The 21,994-nt window shown below is 38.2% G+C and overlaps 1 protein-coding gene across 8 annotated transcripts in view; it reads right to left on the reverse strand.

Annotated features, from left to right (window-relative positions):
- Window positions 1-1,203: 1,203 nt before the first annotated feature.
- The window catches only part of NEK10 (NIMA related kinase 10), a 98,182-nt gene continuing 77,391 nt past the window's right edge, over window positions 1,204-21,994 (reverse strand). For 7 of the 8 annotated variants that reach the window (XM_044449414.1, XM_044449412.1, XM_044449424.1 and 4 more), the window contains 6 exons: window positions 21,200-21,300; window positions 11,948-12,058; window positions 6,765-6,873; window positions 5,795-5,847; window positions 5,659-5,714; window positions 1,204-4,738 (listed from right to left, as the gene is read on the reverse strand). In XM_044449414.1, coding sequence (XP_044305349.1) covers window positions 4,690-4,738; window positions 5,659-5,714; window positions 5,795-5,847; window positions 6,765-6,873; window positions 11,948-12,058; window positions 21,200-21,300 — 479 coding nt within the window. In that variant the 3' untranslated portion in view covers window positions 1,204-4,689. The remainder of the gene's footprint in view (window positions 4,739-5,658; window positions 5,715-5,794; window positions 5,848-6,764; window positions 6,874-11,947; window positions 12,059-21,199; window positions 21,301-21,994) is intronic. The other variant, XM_044449415.1, reaches the window with a different exon arrangement.

A 21,994-nucleotide genomic window follows, 5' to 3' on the forward strand; every position in this document is an offset into this window, starting at 1 on the left:
ATGTGTATCTGGTGACACTAAAACATCACATCCTATCATCTGTTGTCATTTCTCCTTGCCTGTAATCTCCTTGCCTGTCCTTTCCTAGCCAGGCAATGGAAATTCTTGTATGGATTTCACCCCACTCCCTGCCCCATAAAATCTATTTCCAAAATTTCTTTGTTGTGTCTGCATCAGCTATATCATGGATAGTATAACCTCAGAAACACCCTTGAGAGAGATTGCAGTTCATAGCAGTGTTGTACTGTTTCTTACCATCTGCATGCTGGTCACTGCTTTTATAGCCTGTCTTTATTGCATTCTTCATTGACACTTTACGTTCAGAACAAGCTGCATATGCCAGCACCAAAGCCTTTTTGTCATGTCACCAGCTTCCATCAACGTTTTCCAAGTTCTCGGTATTTATTACTCTTTGACTTGATTGGATGAATGCCCAGCCTGATGTATACCAGATTGTCATTGACATGCAATTTATTTACGGATGATTTGTAGCTATCAGGGTGTATTTCTGCAGTTGGTTCATGCTTTGAAGACATTGGATAGTAGTCTAATTTCTCTAAGTGTGGCTCCATGAGGGTAGTGGTAAATGCCTCATTACAACAGGGTGTGATCCTACCATTGCTAAAAGTGACAGTTTTCAAACAAAGTTTTGTTTTTGTCTGGAAGAAGCTTCCTGATATCCATCACACATGCTAAATTTGTCTCCAATATGTCATTCTTGGGCAACATTTATTTATTTAAAGTTTTTATAAACCATTCTTTAGTGAACACTCTCAGAATAGTGCACAATGATTAAAACACCATGAAACATACATGCAAAACATATACATAACAATCATTAAAATGTTTAAGTATAATAAACCACCATAAACCAAGTAAATAATAATTACAACAACAAAATAACAACTGATCCACAGCAACCAGCCATCATATAATAAAAACCAGTCTAAAAGCAGAACTTACTATTCAGCAATTAAAATGCTGGGCAAATAAAAAGATTTTAAACTGGTGCCAAAATGTGTAAAGGGTCAGTGCCAGGCACACCTTCCTAGGGAGCTGATTCCATAATTGGGGTGCCACTGCTGATAAGTCCCTTCCCCTTGTGGCCACCTTCCTTATTTCTTTTAAAGATAGCTCCCAGAGAAGGACCTCCATAGATAATCTTAGGGTCTGGGTAGGTTTATACTGGAAGAGGTGTTCTTTTAAATATGTAGGTCTTAAGTTGTTTAGGGCTTTATACATTATTCTGAGTGCCTTAAAGTGGGCCCAGACTTCAACTGGTAACCAGTGCAGTTGATAAAGAACAGGGGTGATGCATTCATGACAGCCTGTCCCTATCAACAGAGGGGCTGCCCTCTTTTGTATCAATTGAAATCTCTGGATTGTTTTCAAGGACAGCCCCACAGATGTGAGGTTATCAGAGCACAGACTACCATTGCTAGGTTCCACTTATCCTAATAGGGGTGCAGCTGATAAATCAGCCGCAGTTGATAAAAGGTGCTCCAGGGACAACTCTGTGTCTAGGAGTACCCCCAAGCTTTGCACTCTGTCCTTTAGGGAGAGTGCAACCCTGTCCTAGAAAATTCATTTTCCATTCAGTCCTGCCTGTGCCCACATTAGTTTTAACCCATGTTAGTTGTCCCTTGCTGGCATTACTGGACAACTCTTAGTGAGCTATATACAGTCCAGGCCTGGGACCTGGAGGGGTGGAAAGCTGTCTTGTAGGTCCTCCTACCATATGATGCCCTGGAATGCAGCCTACCATAAACCTTCAATAAAAGCTATAACCCTTCCAGGCATGGACCTTGTTCCCTTGGCTGTAAGGACTTCTTAGTTTACAACCATAGTAGAGCTCCTTAGACTGAAGGCATTAGTCAGCTGCAGTAACTATCATTATCATCCTTCTGCTATGGGGCATTTTTTCCAGCTGCCACAATCATAAATGTCAACTTATTGCTGCATCTATATAAAGACTGGTGTATATAGCAGCTGCCCCTTGCAACTTGTGCACCTGAGATTTTGTTTTAATGAATATAAGAAAATGAAATGAGGACTTTGATATATTATTGTAATCTAGCAATCAGATTCATTTATAAAGGCCCAGTTTCTCCCTTTTTGCCAGTGAGATAATGGATAGCTGAAAGATCTCCAAATCTTGCTGTCTATCATTGTATCTTATTCAGCGGGTAAAACATATTTACAACTGGTATATAGCTAGGCAAAATAACCTCTTCAATCAACAGCACAGCAAAACTGAGATAAAATTAGCAGTGGCTATTTTGTCAGTAAAAATGCTTACAAGTATCTACTGATGTAGTATATTTAAGCAGGAAAAAACCATCTACCTACTCTATTAAGAAATAACATCCCTAGAGTCACAACACTATAAAGAGGCCATTTTGTATTGTTTCCTGCCAACATCTGAAAACAAAACAGCAATGTAAACAGAAATTAGGACTCCCAGTTATTGGCAGACATAACAGTATTTGAGGGGGAATTACCAGAAGGATTTTATGGCCTTTTAGGTATTGGTTTCTTGTCTCTTTCCACTGTTTGCCACTTGAAATGAGAGCCACTGCAAACACCATAGTCTTTGTGCTGTCTACTATTCTAAAAATAGTAAGATGCCGTGATTACTTTGCTGTTCCCAAGTTGATGAATGCTGAGTTTTGAAAGTTGCCAGTATAATTACACACATTTCTAAAGCAATCAGCATACTTTATTATTTGCAATTTCAAAATATGTAATCACACAGTTAAATGGCTTGTATTTCACAGGGCATTACAGATGGTACTTTTAAATCTAGTATCATTGCACCAGAATTTGGCTGGTGGCTTTTAACAAAAAAATTCTACATAAACAAAGGTTCCTAAGTTCACTGCAATATCAGTAATGGTATGAAGCAGGACTCCACTGAAATTTATTGTATGCCATATGTTTGCTTAGAATTGAAAGCACCAGGCATGCTGAGGTATGTTTTTCAAAGGCAGCAAAGGCATCTCTGGGTTGGTCAGCTAGAACAGATGGATAAGTGTTTCTGTGTATATTAGAGAATGGGGTGGACTCTTACAGCTTTTTGTCAAACTGATTTCTACTGATAGCCTCTCTCCATTACAGGCTCCTATGTGATATTTGATATTGCTCAGCAAGATGAGCCTTGTTCCTCAGGAATAGCTTTCAAGGAGTAGGATGGTCTGCTGATCAGGAAAGTCCCAAAGTGTGTGCAGAATTCTGCTCTCGAGCTCTCTTCTAATCCAAATAACTATTTGTAAATATGAGAAAGTGCAGCTACTATTTCTCCCCCCCCCACCCCAAACTTAGTGTGCTACTATCTACTGGCCTGAATTTTATTTAGAAAGACAAGGAACAACCTTCTCCCTGTCACTGGCAGATCAAAGCCCTGGCACATATTACTTTGGCAGAGATGTTAATCATATATTAATCCCACAACTGTTCCTTGGGTCCACTAATTCTGTCATAAATAAGGAAATGTGACTCCAAAAACACCACGCACATGAGAGCTTGGCCAGTCACAGTATCCAGGGAACTCCACTGAGAGTTGAGGATGTGCAAACACTGCTGGGACACTGATGGACTCCCTTGGAAAGGGTCTGACATGTCTAAAATAACACACTGGCAAATCTTTGCTGCATGGTGCTCCGGCAGAGCCATTTTCAGTACTTCCAGTGTTCCTTTAGGACTGATCAATGAATCATGATGACATTGCTAGATCAAAGTGGGTTAGAATAGGTAAAAGATAGGACAAAGAGGGAATGGTTTTAGTAATGGCGAAGTTCAAAATCCAGTTTTTTCAAAATATGCAAAATCCATTTTTCAAAATATGCATAAATTTTCTGAAGTGCTTTGTGTATTACAAGTCTGAGTAGCAGTAACATTAATTACATTTATCTATTTATTTACATATTGACATTTTCTGTGTACACATATGACTTTGCATATGAATATACTTTAGGAGTTTCTTATGTACATATTATAGACATAGCCATTTATCTATTTATTGAATTTAAGCATGCCGTAAGCTTTAATTCTGAGACTTAACAGTTATTAGTCTTTGTGCAAATTATAAATACGGTATAATATACCAATTCGTAGTTGAAATTCCAACTATCTCAAAGGCTTTTATATCTAATGTAACTACTTAGAAATAATCTGCTTTTCAAAATAATTTGAGATAATTTCCAACTCTGATGTAGCAAAGTTGTTAACTATTTGTTCCCTCCACATAAATATTTTGATTTTCTCTTCTTACAAAAGACACTCTTACAATGAAAGATACATCTCTGATACCAGAAAATCTATAAAAATAAGATATATTTTCAACAATCCTGAGTATTAATCAGTTCATTTGAAATTATATATAAAAAACAGATAATTACTGGAGAACATTGTGTTGCCAACTTAATGCAGGTACCTGAAGAATGTCTACATTTTACACACAAAATGTATCTTGCAGGATAAAAATACAGTGCAAATGTCTACTTCCAAAGTTGTCGACTACAGTTCTACTGCTTGGACAACTCTTTGGAAACTGCCCTGAACAACCAACTGCCTTTTCATTTTTTTGTTTTAAGTAAAGTGCATTCCTTTGGCAATAAGTCAATAGCAGGTGAAGTCAAGGCACTTAAACCTCATTAGGAAACAAGCTAGTCTAGTCAGAATTCCAGGTGCTCATCTTCTGGATGGATGATTCCTTGTTCCCCATGGATAGTGCTGATACCTAAAAAGAAACGATAATTGTTTCTATGGAATGAGAACATCCATAGCCTTTACAACTACCCGAGTCAGAAAGGACTATTACACTATCAGCCTGGCATATAACAGAGAAGTATTAGCAGAGAGCGGAGAGGATGGTGCTGGATACTTCCATTTTGAGAACAGATGACTGAATTACTACTGAAATCAGTAGAAATGATAAGGGATTAATACTTAAAAGGGTCAATATGACTAACAAGAAGCCTGGAGTAGATGTCCAGATATGCCTTTTTCCTTATAGAAATGTGTCCTGTTATCCATCAATACATGTGAATTTGAGCAAGACAGGTGTTAATTTTAGCATGAGAAATACCTGTTTGGTTACTTGATGATCTAGTCATATATTTTATTTTTACTGACTGGTTAGGGCAGCATGCTGTCTGGGAATGACTGGAGTTGCTAAATGTAGTTATGTTGCTAATGTTAACACTGCAGCGATCATCAGCAGTGGGCTGGTCAAAGAGATGCCGTTGTTGAATGGTATAAGACAGTGACATTCACAATGGCTGAACAGCTCCTTTCAAATACTTGTAACTTAAATCTACCCTTTGCTTTGTTATACTAACTCCCTTTGTGTGATATCCCCCAACATGTACCAATTTGACCAGTGTATAGCCCAGGATTTTAAATTAATCTTTGTTTTCCAAAAGTCACATCTATCAAAAAGTATAGAAGAGAAGTGCTTTTCACTGTATGTTTGATTTTCCCAAAGGGGGGGAAATAAAAAGAGAAAACTGCCATGAAGTATTGTGTTTTCATTCTGTCAGAATGCAGCAGCTGTGGCCATCAAAGAATACTGGCTAAAATGCTATACATCAGTGGACTGCTCTAATTAGAAAACTCAATTAAAAGTTGGGTCTATTCACATTTTGAAATTAAACTCACCTATTTGAGGTAAAATTGTAATATCCAACTTCTTCCAGAACTTCTTCAATCACAGTCTGCAAAAGTACATTCAGTTTCATTATGTGATAATAAAAAGGAACTAAAAGGAATTATAAAACTAAATGTAATATCTGACCTGCATTTGTTCATATGTCATTCCTTTCTCCATGTCAATCTTGCTAGGAAGACCTAAGAATAAATGACATCAGTTCATCCTGGATAACTGAATGGATATTCTGGTTTCACAATGGGAAACACCACAAAACAGAGATGAAGTAGATGAAGTGATTGTTTTATGGTAAAGCATACTGCAAAACCAAATCCAAACAATGGACCCTAATTCTATGCATTACTAAAAGATTTTTAGATATGGGAAACAGAAAAGCACCTTCCACACACAATTCCTTTTGTTAACATGCATAATTCACTAAAGTGAGAACCAAAGGCAGTTACAAAAGATAAAATACACATTGAAAGGAGCAACAGTTAGACATTTGTACCAATCCAGTGAGTTGTTCTCAGTTTGGGAGGCCCCAAGTGTGTACATTCTATAGAGCAGCCTTCCACATCCTGGTCCTCTCCAGATCATTTGAACTTCAGCTTCTAGTCCATGTAGCCAACCCAAAATATCTAAATGTCACCAGAGTTGAGGAAGTTGTTGTAGGTGGATTAGCTTTCCAGTTCCTTTCAACACAATTTAACTGCATAAGCATTTTTAATAAATGTAGACTCCCTCCATTTTAGTTAAGGGAAATGCCTACTATTTATATCTGAATATTTATGAGCACCTCTCTTGAAATGACTATTCTGTTTTCATGGCCATGTAAGGAATCAGAAATGAAAATGCAGTAGGTTAGGTAGCAATGTGGACATTTTTTTTTTGCACTGGAAACTCTGGTAATTTCCTACTATGGCCAAGCAAAAGTATCTCCAGCCTAGTACAGTTGCATATAGTATTTCCACTGAAGTTGGTAAAACCTCAGAGGTCACTTAAGCCTCTGCTAGTGCTAAATATGTACTCAGTAATATTAAGTTGCATTCATTATATATTGTTAATGTCAACAGTGAATGGGAAAGGTCAAGCAACATGGCTTTTTTCAACTTACCTAGTCTATCATCTAGAACAAAACTATTTCCCCCTGAAGAATGAAGCAATAAGTGGCAATCTGATGTTGAAAAGGTAGGCTCAATCAGCTCTGGAGAACCTTGGAGAAGCTGAAAAATAGGTCAAGCATAAAAGTCAACCCCATTCCTTTTCCTGCATAAATATTTGAGATCATTGATAGTAAACTTAGAACTAGGGGTCTACAGTAGAAGAACTTGAACCAGAAAATGTAAACTAAATTGCATAGCTATTATTAACATAATTTGTATCTTGCCCCAAACATTGTAGCTCTCAAATTTTAGGATAGGCTTCTATTGTAGAGAATAGACACCTGGAGGCGAGATAGAAGTTCCAGGGAGGGAAGGATGCCCTAATACATGCTGAGGATGCCCCCCACCCCCCAAATGATCACCCAGAGAGCAGCAGGTGATGGAATAGGCCCAATGTCAGCCCCTGGGCCAGCACAGGCCAACCAGGGCTGATGCTGTTCATCACAGCATCTGATCTTATTTTTACCAAACATTTAAAATCAGCAGGAAGTTGACTGGGCCTGTATAAATACTCTCATTATTTTTACTTTAAACATATATTATTTATTTCTACAAGAAAATGGTAACTGTTCCCAAAATAAATGTGCTTAGCATTAGATAGGCAAAACAAACTTGATTTTTATTCCTGCAGTCATAACAGTGGAGAGTTTAAAATGCAGTTGTAGGGTGTATGGGATAAGTTTAAAATGGAGTTGTGGTGTACAGAAAGTTGAATAAGCGAAGGAGGAGTGAGGGGTTGGAGCAAAAGTTTGAGGAACAGCATCTAGAACTATAAACCTTTCATGCATATTCTGCGGCCTTTTTATTTTATAAACACTAATTCTAAATATACCTATAGCTAGCATTTGAAAAAGAAGGGCAGTTTCATGATGCAGTAAAGGTTTTGAATTCAAAAAGCTTAAGGACTATCTTCCTTAGAGATAACCTCCTATTGCTTCCTTATGTTAACATGCTAGATCAAGACTAATTTTTTGTTACCCAACCTTTTGTTTTAAGGAATGGTGTTTTGATATAATCTGTTGAGAACTTTTATACAAGCTGCCTGAACCTCTCCTTTATCTGACATGCTATTAATTTTATGGCTACTGCTGTTTCAAATTCTACTTTGCTTTGAGATGTTAAGCATAACTGTGTTGCTGCTGCACATTTCTCTGGAATTCTTAACACTGAAGAGTAAAGTTATACATTGGTAAAATAAACAAGGTATGTTAAAATTAAAATTAAAGCTGCATTCAAACAATTTTTCTTAAGAGAAAACTGAATCCATAACATTATTCAGTATAATTAATATTTTAAAAAGTGTACCAACTTGGATTAAACTGTAGGGTAGGAGAAAATCAAAACCAATTTCTTGATGGGAAACAGTGGAGTTAATTGTTCAAAATTACATATTTTCCTTCACACAGATTTTCATATAAAGCACAAGAACTTTAACAATGTAATAACTGATCGCAGAACTCATAGAAAAACAAAAAAGGATTCAAGTTTTCTTAACAATTGTCTTGGTATTTCTGCCACACATGTAATGCACCTGCATTATCAAACTTATCTTTGAAACCATGATGACTTGAAAAAGCAACAACAACATTCCTTTCCTTAAGGAGAGGACAAAACTGAAAGTTAAGGTTGCTAACATTTTCCCAAGAGGCTGTACACCATGCATACTACCAAACATCCATTGCATCTTCTTTGATGCAGAGTCATGTTTTAAGGATTGTTGCTATAAGGGGGATGAAGATCTGTCACAAATCTATAGGGCAAATACAGTAAATGTGTCCTGAATACTAGGTTTCACAGAGCATACAAATGGGCACTGGTCTAATTTTCATCACAGTACAATATTTGAAACCACTAATGTATGTGTGATTTCAGCCATTTTGATTCCTCCAGACTGCTTCTGTCCTTTTGATTTCCTTAGAAAAGTGACAACTGTCACAGCAGATGAAATAAAGGAGAACATTTCTAATCCTTAAAGTGACAGGTACTAATCCAAGCACTGGCTGGTTTCAGCCAGGTGAATAGATTTCTGCAAATGTAAATTGGTAGAAGGTTTTTATATTATACACTATAAGCTTCAATTTACAGCTCTGAGCTAAAGTCATTGTTCTGTCATTTTCAGTTACCAAATTAAAAGTTCCCAACTGTATTTAACACAGGCAGCAGAGAAAAACTGTGGAAATGCACCCATTCTTAATTATATAGTTCAGTCACCCTGCTATTACAGCTCCACAGGAAAATTTCTAGGTGGTTTTTTGTTAGTTTGAGGCACAATTCTATGCATGTTTAGAAACAAAGACATCCTACTACTCCCAGCATTCCCCAGACAGCCATGCCTACAAAGTTGTAGGACCTTTTTCTCACTAAATACGTATAGGATTACACAATTAGAATCCAAACATACTATTTAAACAGAGAATAATGAAAATTATCAAGAAGATGAAAAGCCTCTAGTTGCCATTCAAGTAACTAATTTTCTCTAACTTTTCAGAGGAAAATGAGTTACTACTACTACTGATGCTTGATCAATGGGTGCTAATGATAACTTGGAAACCTGGAACCTTTTCTCCAACTTGGGTATGTAGTAGCTACTAAAGTTACATCTACCAAAGAAGTATCTACATGATGAAACCCTTCATGTGCCCATTAGCAATGCTGTGTCTGGGGTATCTCTACTGGACTTTGTGGATTTATGTAGATTTGTATTGTTATGCTAATAAAGGTTCCCACTACTAAACCTTTCATTAAGGGGGCAGAGAAACAGCCTGGGAATAGTTTTGCAGTTCTTGATTTGAGCAAGAAGGAAAATGAATGAAGAGAGTTGGCTAAAGGGGCCAACTCTAGATGCGAGTTGGCTAAAGATTACATAACTTGATAAAGGGAGCTCTCTCTGGGAATCCTTTTCAGGGTTGGTGGATTTCCCACTTACAACAGAGATTTCTATTATATTCTGCTTATATATTTGTAAAATAAAATCTATATTACAAAGACACCATCAGTATCCATTCATTTCCAATCCAAAGAAAATTAAATTCTGCAGCACTAACCTCTTGCAACATAGGAACAAAAAAGAACACTTAATTTTATTTTTCAATCAACATGCAGGCCCCAATCCAGAAAGTGCAACAAGTCTGTATTTGCTCATTATTCCCAAGGGCAGAATTAATTAATTAATTAATTAATTAAGAAGGCCTCTATGCCACCCCATTCGCCGAAGCCTTGGGGCGGCTCACAATAATAAGTGCAGTATAAAACAATATAATAATCAACCACAGGGCACAGATGCTCCATGTTCAGAAACATTTGTATGGAAAGGTGTATGTTCATTTGTCCTGTGCTTTGGTCATGGCACAGGATGCGGCAGCACACGTGAAAGTAGATCTTCTGATCTGCACAAGTAACAGAATTTGGAATAGGCCTGTGTGTCCAAAGCTCCTACTATTGCTGCATATGAAGAACAATTGTTCCATTGGGTAATTCTTTGCACAACTTATTTTATATTTTTATTCCTTTTTAAAAGTAAAAATCAAAAATGGATTAAAATAAAACCAACAAAATACAAGAAAATAAAATACAAAATAAAAGCAGAATCATAACAGTAACGAAATAATGGTGCATCAGTTAACACACCAAAAATAATTCAGTTGGTAGAAGGGGAAATTATCCTTTTTGATTGGAACATAAGACAAATTGATGATTTGTCTATAGGTTCATGCAACATACTTCTATGACCAACCAGACAAAAGGCAAGCTAATGCTGGAGTGTTTGTTAATGCTACAGTTATCCTGCAAAGCCAAGCAAAAACTTCTTCAGGGTGTTTGTTAGCTGGTCATCCTACTTTGAATCCAGGGGAAATAAAATATATTCCTTTGGCACCATCATGACTACAGGAATGAATGTTGTTGTTTTATATGCCACTAAGTTATCTCTGCCTTATGACAACCCTGTGATGAATGCCCTCTAAACTGTCCTACCTTTAACTGCTTACTTAGGAATTAGCTCCATTTAGGTGCAGACCAAGATATTTCAAAACTCAAAAATTATAAAACAAGCAACTGTACCAATATAAAAGCCTAGACAGTCAACTTATTAACTGTGGTTTAAGATAAGAAATATTGTACCATTCAGCATCAGCTCTGGTAGACCCTGACATGTTCCTGATAGTCCAGGTGTTTCCATCAAGCCTTTTTGCCACTACTCCCATCACTTGTGGATTTCTGGAGGTTCATTTGGAGGGTTCTCGGACTGTGGAGCCTTGGGGTCTGACCCCAAGGTCCAGCCCTAGGTGTACCACTAAATGGAATACATTGTGAGTTGCCTCTGTTAAGACAACTGGAAAAATATTGTACTATGGACATATACCAAAAGGGGCTATTGGTGTCTTATCCACATCATCCACATATCATTGTTCTGTACTAGATAGAAACCACAACGTAGATTCACAAACAGATCCATATCTCATAATACTCACTAGAATACTATAACTGGAAAGTCAAGATCTGAATTAATGCCAAAGCACATTTGAAGCTTATGTGCTTTCTGGTTCAATTTTCAATGGGCATAGCTCTGCCTTTTTTTAGCCCCTGAATGCATCTCCTTTTCCTTCTCTCTGTCTGTTTCTACAGCTCTGATTCACCCAAGACATTTCTATTTGTTACGATGAATAGGATGTATTGATTAGATACAGATAAATGAGAAATTACATGAAAATTATGTACTGAGGGTTTGGCATTTTTGGGATTTTGTTCTTCAACACTTTTGGATCACATCCATGAAAGACAATCCTCTAATCACCAGTGACAGTAAATATATGCTTTTAAGTTTTTAACTTTTTAAAATAAAATCAGGCAACTTATTATTCTTATTTCCCCCACTCTAATAAGGAGAAACATTGAAATGAAAGTTGAATCACTTTCAAAATTTTGCCAAATTTTCTGGTGAGTTTGTAGCCATGGGTATCTATTCTTAATAAAGAAAACATGAAGATCAGCATATGGAATTGTCAAGCATCTTATTTAATCTCTACAACTATTTCCTGGCACTCTGAAAAACACTTCCCTCTAAATATGTGGTCCACATTGGAAACAACAGGAGAAAAACTATCACCTTGGGAGTGATTTTTTTAGAATACTGCACCTTTTTCATTTCAGACTTCAAGTTACATGGATTACTCTGCTGACTGAATAGGGATTTCTTGAATCTCTCAATGACTCGTCTTTTCAAGTTGCAGTGCAAAGTTGGTGGAAGCTGTTTGAAGGTGGAGAAACAGTTACCATAACCCTTCATACACTTTATATTCTAAACAGTAATATGAAAACAATTACGCATTGATGACTAGCAAAGCAGTGAGCAAACATGAAAACTTTTGAGTAAAGGACAGTTAGGATTTAATTCTTGCACCCCCTTAGTTGGCTTACATTACTTATACATTTAGCTCCCTGTTATTCTTAGGGCAGAAATGTCACTGTTGTTACCGCAGCAACTGCTACTGCTAATTTATATGGTATTTCAGTGCGTTAAAAACACTTCGTATGCATGAATTCAGTAATCTTACAGCAAAGTTGGAAAGCTGCTTAGTTTTATTACTCCCCTGCTGCCACTGGAAGGCTTAGGCTATGAAATTGCAGCTTGCCTAGGGCTACTTAAGTTCACAGCAGAGCAACATTTGAACTGGGAACTTCCCAACACATACAATGTTAAATGTAGGACTGAACTACTCTTGTAGACTAGTGTGGAAAACTCAGTATCAGAAATTACTTCAACATGTATTTGCATAATGATTTACTTTCCTTTCCATCCAGAAAGAAAAGTAGGATGCAAATTTAAAGAACAAGGTCTTTGTTCATGTCATTGCATTTGCTCATATTACTGTGTGCTAATTAACACTTGGCTTCTTCTGTCCCCTACATTGTCAAGCTATATTACGAACTCTCTGTGGCAGCTATCTGCTTTTTTGCTTATGTTGTAATGTAAACTGAATATATATGTGATGTATTGTGATGCACGTGTGACTGTTATGGTGGTGCCAGAAGGTGACGCACTGATACCCATTATGTGGTAGAGAATCATGCACCCTGGCTGCTGGGACCACCTGCAGGCTGGTTTACTCTGAATAGTAGCCAGGCTAAGGGAAACTGATCAAGTGCCGAACAGCAACCATGATGCAAAAGAGCCCTATTCCCTTTGCTGGGAAGAGATAATGGAGTTGCTCCCTCCTCATCTGAAATAAACAACTAACAAAAACACAACACCAGCACTTAATAGTTCCATACATATTCTCCCCAAGTCAAAACTTGGTAGAAGCCCTTTGGCAGAAATTACAGCTGTGAGTCTTCCTGAGGGAGTCTTCAACAACTTTGCAAATCTGGATCCTACAATGATTTATTCTTCCTGACAAGACTGCTCCAACTCTTTCAGGTTGGAGGATGACAAGCTTCAAGGTCTTGCCACAGATTCTCAATTGGATTGAGGCCTGGGCTTTGACTGGGCCATTCTGAGACATTCAGGTTCTTGTCTCTAAATCATCCCAGTGTCGGCTACAGGTGTAATCATGGCCCTGCTGGAAGGTGAAACTTTGCCTGTAGTTGTGCCCACTGTGAACCTCCATTGTGCCCTCAGTCCTGATCACTTTCTCAGTCTCTGCTGAGGAAAAGCATCCCCCCCACATAAGGGTGCACCACTATGCTCCACTGTGGGGATGTTCTCAGGGCAGACAACTGTCAGCTTTGTCCCACACACAGCATTTTGCAGCCAGACCAAGAAGTCCAGTTTTGGTCTCATCAGACCAAAGCACCCATTTCTACACTTGCTATGTCTCCCACATGTTTTGTTTTGTTTTTGCAAACTCCAAATGGGTTTGATACAGCCTTGTTTCAACAATGGCTTTTTCCTACCACCCTTCCATAAAGCCCAACTTTGTAGAGTATCTGGGTGATTGCTGTCATGGATGATTTCTCCCGCCTCTTCAGAGTTACCCGTGACCTCTTGGTTGCTTCAACTAATGCCCACCTTATGCAGTTACTGAATTTTAATGGAAACCTTTCCTAGGCAGAGTTGTGGTTGAGCCATATTCTTTCCATGTCGTAATAATGAATTTAATGATGTCTTCGAGTATGTTCATGGTCTGGGCTATTATTTTTTTAAATATAACTCAACACTGATAGGTGCTTCTGCACAACTTTATCTCAGAATTGTTTATCTTCTTCTATGTCGAACTGAAAGTGAGAGATGGCAACCCAAGATTGACAGACAAATGGTCAAGGAATACCTAGAAAAAATAATGACTCTCCAGGGCCCAATGAACTCCATCCCAGAATCATAAAACAGCTAGCACAGGAACTCTCAGAACCACTGGCTGTTATCTTCAATAAATCTTGGAAAACAGAAGTGCCAGACAACTGGAGAAGGGCTAACATTTTCCCTATCTTCAAAAAGTGGAAAAAAGATGAATCTGGGAACTATGGACCAGTTAGTCTGAGAATATCTGGAAAAATTCTGGATAAAATTATTTAAAAAACCAGTCTGCAAGCATCTTGAAGAAAATGCATTTATTAATAGAAACCAACATGGATTTATAAAAAATAGATCTTCTCAGACTAATTTAATCTCATTTTTCAACAGGGTAACCTTCTAAATGGACAGAGGAGAGCACTGTGGGCATAATCTACCTAGACTTTAGCAAAGCTTAAAGTACCCCACAACATTCTCATAAGCAACTTAGCAAAAAGTGGACTAGATAGAAAAACTAATAGGTGGGTCCAAAATTGACTGCTAAATTGGACACAAAGAGTAGTCGTCAATGGCGCCTTCTCAAACTGGATGGGAGTAACTAGTAGTGGGGTGCCACAGGGTTCAGTCCTCAACAACTTTATTAATGATTTAGATGAAGAAGTACATGGAAAGATAATCAGATGTGCAGATGACACAAAGTTTGTGGGGTGGGGGACAGCAAATATTCCTGGAAGACAGAGATAAGATACAGGGAGATCTTGATAGGTTAGAATGCTATCAGAGAACAACAAAATGAAATTCAGTAGGGACAAATGGCAAGCCCTCCACCTTGAAAAGAGAAACCAAATGCATCAATACAAGATGGGGAATATGTGGCTCAACAGAACTGAAAAAGAGACAGACCTCGGAGTAAAAGGTAAAGGTTTCCCCTTGACATTAAGTCCAGCCGTGCCTGACTCTAGGGGGCGGTGCTCATCTCCGTTTCCTAGCTGAGGGTGCCAGTGTTTGTCCGCAGACAGTCTCTGTGGTCATGTGGCCGGCATGGCTAAACACCAAAGTGCACAGAACGCTGTTACCTGCCCACCAAAGTGGTACCTTTTTATCTACTTGCATTTGCATGCTTTCGAACTGCAAGGTTGGCAGGAGCTGGAACGGAGCAACGGGAACTCACCCCGTTGTGCAGATTCGAACCGGCGACCTCTCGATCAACCAGCCCAGCAGCAAAGTGGTTTAAACCACTGCGCCACCTGCAGTCCCTCGGAGTAATTGTGGACAAAAGGCTAAATATGAGCCAACAATGCAATGCAACTGCAAAAAGGGCAAATGCTATTTTGGGATGCATTAATAGAAGTATTACTTCCAAATCATGAGAAGTAGTGGCTCCTCTATATTCGTCACTAGTCAGACCCCATCTGGAATACTGTATCCAGTTTTAGGCACCAAGATTTAAGAAAGATGCAGAAAAATGAGAAAGGGTAACAAAAATGATCCAAGATTTGAAAACACTGCCCAATGAGGAAAGACTAAGAGAACTGGGCATGTTCAGCCCTGAGAAGAGAAGACCGGGTCCCATGTCAAAGCAAATGGGGTGAATACCTATGCAACAAACAAGTGCCAGTTTGTTTTTATTTACTTCATTTTTGTGCTGCAATAAACATATTGTCTCCACAGTATTCAGTAACTTTTGTCTATCAGGTGCTAGCAATGCTAATTAATCTATTTCAGTTCCAGGTTATAACCATCAAAATGTGGAAAAGACAGAGTGGTGTGTGTGAATACTTCTTCACAGCACTGCAGCTACATGCCGTTTATGGGGGGAAATCCATATTGGAATGTTTTGGCTTGAACTCTTGCAAGCCACCAACATTTGTTAGTCACTCAAGAATATATGTCATGCCAAAGAGATCTGAGTATCCAAAGGCATGACATGGTGGAAAGACAAAGATCCCTACTCAAACTGAAGACCTTGGTAGCAGAAAAGGAGGCTATGAGGCCAACTGCCTGCAAAGAAAATTGTGCAAAGTCATTGTGCTTCTATCTCAAAAAAGTGGAAATAAGGTAAGGGGGTTTACATAACCATTTTTTAAAAGCATACATGATTTTTATGAGATCCGAATGAAACCTGTTGCCATAGAAACAGTATGGGAAAGGCTGTTGGAAGCCCAGAACTAACAATGAGATCTCTCCCCTTATGGACTTATTTTTTGCTTGTTAAAGATGATCCACAACTGATACCTTTAAATAAACATCCTACATGTTTTAAAGGGTCCTGTCCACATGAGCGGCTACAAAAAGGGAAGGAAAGAAGTCTTTAAAGGATCCTGAGATTGGTCACTGAACTTCTAATTCTCTATATTACTATTTTAAAGTCAGGAAAGAATCAAGCGTAAAGATTCCCCAATTCATTGGAAAGTTCAGTGAGCTGGGAGATTAGTTCAATGGGGGGAAACCTGCTGTGTGTGTGTGTGTGTGTGTGTGTGTGTGTGTGTGTGTGTGAGAGAGAGAGAGAGAGAGAGAGAGAGAGAGGGAGGGAGGGAGGGAGGGAGGGAGGGAGGTCTATAAAAGGCTTGATTAACAGACAAAATATTGTGTTGGATGGAACTGCCCAATACTCATTGTCAACTAAATATCATCAGTCAAGGGCAGAAAGATCAACAAATTCGGGTTGGCTCCTCCCCACTTCACCTCAATATTGCTTTTACAAGTGGAAAGCTCTAAATATTTGCTGTCCATGGTTTCCTACTTGCCCTTTAGATGCAAATTTAGCTCTCTTCCAAATTCTGTCACAAATATCCACATTCAAGGATATTTGAAGCTGTATTTCTACATTGTAAAGCTTGTCTACGTCTATTTTGAAATTTCCTGTGACAACAAATATCTCTTGACCGATAAATAAAACTGAATTTCAATATTTATAGGGTGCCTAATAAAGCATAAATATACAATTAGTAGCACTACTTCAGATGTTGTCAAATGCATAGCATAACACACAGGGCATTGTTTTCTACCCATGTGGCTGCCATGTATAGATATACAGGTAGAAAACAATGTCCTGTGCTATCCTATCAATTTTATCACAACATCTAGAATATTATGATTTCAGCGAATGCAAATTATGTAATATATGTGAAAATTCATATGTTAAATGGCTTAGAGCCCATGTAGAATAAACAATGGTCAAGAGGAGTGTTTATTACAGAATTTCCCCAAAATTATAGGGATGTAAAGAGAAAGATTTCTTACTCCTGTAATAGAAAAGGCAGTTTAGTATGGAATCTTACCTCATTAATATGTGTTTCGCCAAGCCTCTGAAGAAATTTCAAACACATTCCCAACTTCAGCTTTGGAAGGAACGATTCCCTTTGAGTCATGCCAGCCTACAAAAGTCTACATACCAATCTATAAAAATAAAACTCCTCCCTGAGGATAGCAGATATCTTAATCTTGGTAAATGTCTCCTCTCACTATCTATGTCATTAAATTGAAGGATGCTTTATATATTATGCTGCAACTTAGGTGCCATCATGATGGACCTGTAATGATACTTGGGTTCATTTTAATTCAGAGAGAATCAGTGAGATTAATAAGAGAGGATATTTGTTATAGAACTAACAAATACATTATAGAGGAGGTCTGGATGTATTATATTATCTTGCCAGCATGACCCCCCTGCCCTTGAGGTGAAAAAAAAAATCATTCAAAAGAGGGAAGCTGATAAAACTTGATAAAAAAGTAAATAGGTTTAAGATACAAACAGGGGAAGTAAGAAATCTTACAACATGTGATAAGACTGGCCTAGCAACGAAGAGGTCATGAACAAAAGAAACATCAAGAATATGAATAACAGGATGACCACAAAGGCGTAAAGGAAAGCTGGCTGAATAGAAGACTAAAGATAATGAAGAGATACAGGGCAAAGGTGTGGTTATGAGCTGGACTGGGATGCCAGTAAATTCAGATGTGCTTTCTGCATTTTGAACGTACTAGCTAATTTAGGATATAGAGAGGCTATTTATGCATATGTACTCAAGGAAAGGCCCACTGTGTTAAGTGAGGCTTACCACTCAGTACTGTGTGTAGCCTTGGTAAGAATAAAGGTGACATGCCAGGATATACAGGAAAGTATAGAAGAGGCCTAGCAGGAGGTAGTAATTCGAAGGAAGTGCTTGTTGACACAGAACATGGCAGCTTGACATTCCTCTGACCTTCTTTTCCTCTCTACTATTTCATTAGGCCTTCTGCTGTAGAAGAACTGCTTTTTAATCACTACTCTGAATGCACATAAAAAGCCTGACACGTTAGTTGAGGGTGGGAAGAACAGAATGTGAGGGGTAAGAAGAGCCAATTGGCCTGCTCAAGCTCCTAAGAACTTATAATACTTATTGTAGTAGGGCATGGGCGTACGTTTGGGGGATGCAACCTGTGAGATTATAAATGTCCTCCCCTTGCACTAAATAGGGATGTTTTCAGGAGGAAAGAATGAGGAAAAGGGCATATTTCCCCCTTTCCAGAACCACCACAACTGTGGGGTCTGGCACCCACCTGTCTCAAACCTGAGCCCTGAAGCAAAGGTAGAGGGACAGAAAAAGGTGACCATTTCTCATCCCCGTATTCTGAAATGTTCCCAAAGACCAGAACTGAACTACTAGGATCCTGTTACAGAACCAGTCAAACCATGAACAAGAGCTTTTGTCATAAGATGTAAAAATAAGCATTTTATTATAGTTCCACTTCTAATACTGAGCTTAGTGGTCATGTGCATAGGGTTAGGTTAAGGTTAGTGAAATGAGACCACCTCAAACAAGATATTGGTCTCGGCACACTTTGGAACTTTGTAAACTAAAATAAGAAAAACCAAAGCAAAATAGTTCTCACTGAGGACTAAGTGTGTTAGGTGACTTCCAAGAAACATGAAACATTCAGGGCAACTAAGGCTATTTGTGGCAAAGGAAAAGGATGGAGAGAACCAGAGCTATGGCACATCCCAACAACTGGGATGAAGGAATAGGTTGTATAGTTGTGCAGCATAAAGTTAAACATTTTTCCTAGTTGCGACATATGGAGAGTTTTCATGATGGAACAAAAGAAAATAACACATTTTGTTTGCCACTCTCCATAAAGCTCTCCCTGGGAGGTTCTACACTAGAGACTTTTGTGTGCAAGGTACCGCTGTGCAGGTATTTTTTTTTCCAAGTGCTATAGCTATTCTGGGGCACACACTAATGAATACAGCAGTATACAGTGTGCTTATAATGAAAAGTGTTACACACAAAAGCATGATGTTCTGGTTGTGGGAGAAGTAGGATTAGTTCAAAAGGTCATGAATATTGTATTGTTTGTGTCTGTAGCATAAGTACATGATGAAAGCTTCAGCACCATGCAGCAACTGAGAAAAAGAAGAGGGCATACTGCTGTTTCAGTTAACTTTGTCTTTCTTTCTGAGTCTGCTCACTGCATGCAAAACTTTGATGGTGCACAGCAACTGAGGTTTAAAAACAAATTGCACAGTAATTCACAGCTGTGTAACACTGTGTATGTGCAGTCATTCTCCCCTTCTCACAAATAAATCACAGAGGAGGGGGAAGTTGTAGGAGAAGAAGGTTAGGAAGTCAGGGTGCCACTTTTGGTGTTTGCTTTTGCTTGCATTTTCCTGCCTGCAAATCCCATGAAAACAGGGCACAAGGGGAGGAGAAAGTCATGAAGGGGTAAAGATGGTGAAATATATGAGGTGGTATAAAGAAGGTACATGGAAAGGCTGCAAACTAGGTCCTATAGCTTCAAAGTTTTCACATATTGTTAGGCTGCAACACGTCTTAATAGTGCAGGGAAACTGCAGGCAAAAAGTCATAAAAATGGTTTGGGGAACTGTGGAATTTAGAGGCAGAAATGGCATCTGCACAACAGGTTGGAACATGTTTCGTGCATGAACCAGATTAAAGTGCCAGGATAAAGGGCCACCCTTCCAACATAGTAGTCGAATTCAGTATTGAAAACAACCCTGAACTGAGCTCTTTAGTGCTATAAAAAACAAATGGTGTAGGAGGGGGGAACAGTGTTTTTTCCTTTTCTCTCTCCTGAAATGTCCCTAGGCAGATTAATCCAACAAGAAACTTCTCGACTTGATATTTAGCAAAAAGAGGTCTGGGGCTGCCATTTAGCCCCATACCTTAGCCTTTCAACACTGCCATCCTAAGGATTTAAAAAAAAAAGAGTTTACAAGATGAAATAAATTTGAAACATTTGCAATCTGACTAGGGTGTCTGGTTGGGCTAATTGGTTGTGGAATACAAATTTAATAATAAAATAAATAAATAAATATCCTGAGGACAGGTGACAGCTTTCTAGCCTTTCCAATAATAAACGAGCCTTCTCTGAAAGAGCTTGAACCACTACTAGTAACAGATTAATCCAAATTATGAGTTTGAAAACTTTATGATAAGACCCCTGATTTTTGTTTATTTTCCAGAGGAAACTGTCATAATTAAATGTTGTCATTTGTTTTGTTATGTCCCAATGACCTCATTTTCCCAAGTAAAAATAGCCTTAATTTATTTGTTTTAGTCCAAGTTCACTCATAAAACTAAACACCAGAAACATGTTATAAGGAAAGAAATAATAGCCAATCTGTTGGATAGAAATGAATGCTTGTATCTGTGTCAGATTTTTTGTTGTTGAATGTTCACGAAGTCTTACTTCAGTGGTTATAGTGAAAGGGAAAAGTACTGGCAACTACTGGAGAGAAACTCTAGGGTAGTTACGGCCACCACTAGATTGAACATGCAGAAGGCAGCAGTATAGACTGAACAGCAGCATGAATTCCAGGTGAATTGGGGCGGGCATGAAAATACTTAGAAAACAAACACATACTTTGGAGCCTGTTGCTTTCTGATAGTTTAGAATGGAATACACAGGACTGATGGTTGCAAGCAGTATCACATTACAAGGGTACTCCAGTACCTTAGCTACTGTTTTTAGAAGGCTACTGTGCAGTGGAGGCAGTAAGTAACTTTACCAACTGTTAGGGGCACTAAGGAAATGAATCTTATGGCTTTCCCCCTAATTTAAACTATCCTTGTGAGAATGGAAATTACAGTTGTGTGTATTGAACAACAGCAATTAACAGTTGATCCACATTGAAACAGCATCATCAGAACATACCTGGGTGATGTAAATGATCTTGTGCAGCTGAATCAGAATCTGTTGAATAGGATCACTGATCTGACGCACTTTCCGTTGTGACACTGCAATCCCTGCAGATGCTGCAGATGATAATGCTATAGTCAGCAGTGAAACCCATTTACTAGTTTTAATATATGTCTGAAATGCAGATGCAGAAGCCATGTAGGGGGAAAAGAAGGGGAGGGCAGCAGAAGCCATGCAAGGGGAAAAGAAGGGGAGGGCAGCATTTGGAACTTGCAGATGGTCCATGAATGCTTCCTTCTCTTTTTCTGAAAATACTAATATTCATAGAAATTTAAGTTACAATATTGAGTCAAGAGCTCTAAAAGTAAGACATCTTTCCATGGTTCATTTCAGCAGAAATATTCTAATAATCAAAGAAAGCAACATCTAATCATTATGAATAAAAATGCTGTAAAATTTAAAGCTGGTTGTATAAAGGCTATCAAATCACTACTTTGCATGCCCTTTCAAAATTCTCTGAAAAAAATCCATTTTCAGTCTTTGAAATTCTATAGGACAAGGTTATTTAGTGTGTATTTGCAAGCAGATGTAAAAATCCATAGAAGTAATTCAACTGTATTCACAATATTGCCCAAAATAAATCCATTCTTTCCATTTTCTTCTTGACTCAGGATCACAGAATGTGAATGAACACATAATGGAAGTTTTGCATAGATTTTGTTGTTTTTGAACAATCAGTATATTCAACATAAATAACAGCTCCTGCATATTATTCCTTGAATTAAAATATAAATATTACATCTAAAGTGG

The sequence above is a fragment of the Varanus komodoensis genome, unplaced genomic scaffold (assembly GCF_004798865.1).
Source record: "Varanus komodoensis strain SLA01 unplaced genomic scaffold, ASM479886v1 scaffold58, whole genome shotgun sequence".
NCBI classification, from domain to species: Eukaryota; Metazoa; Chordata; class Lepidosauria; order Squamata; family Varanidae; genus Varanus; species Varanus komodoensis.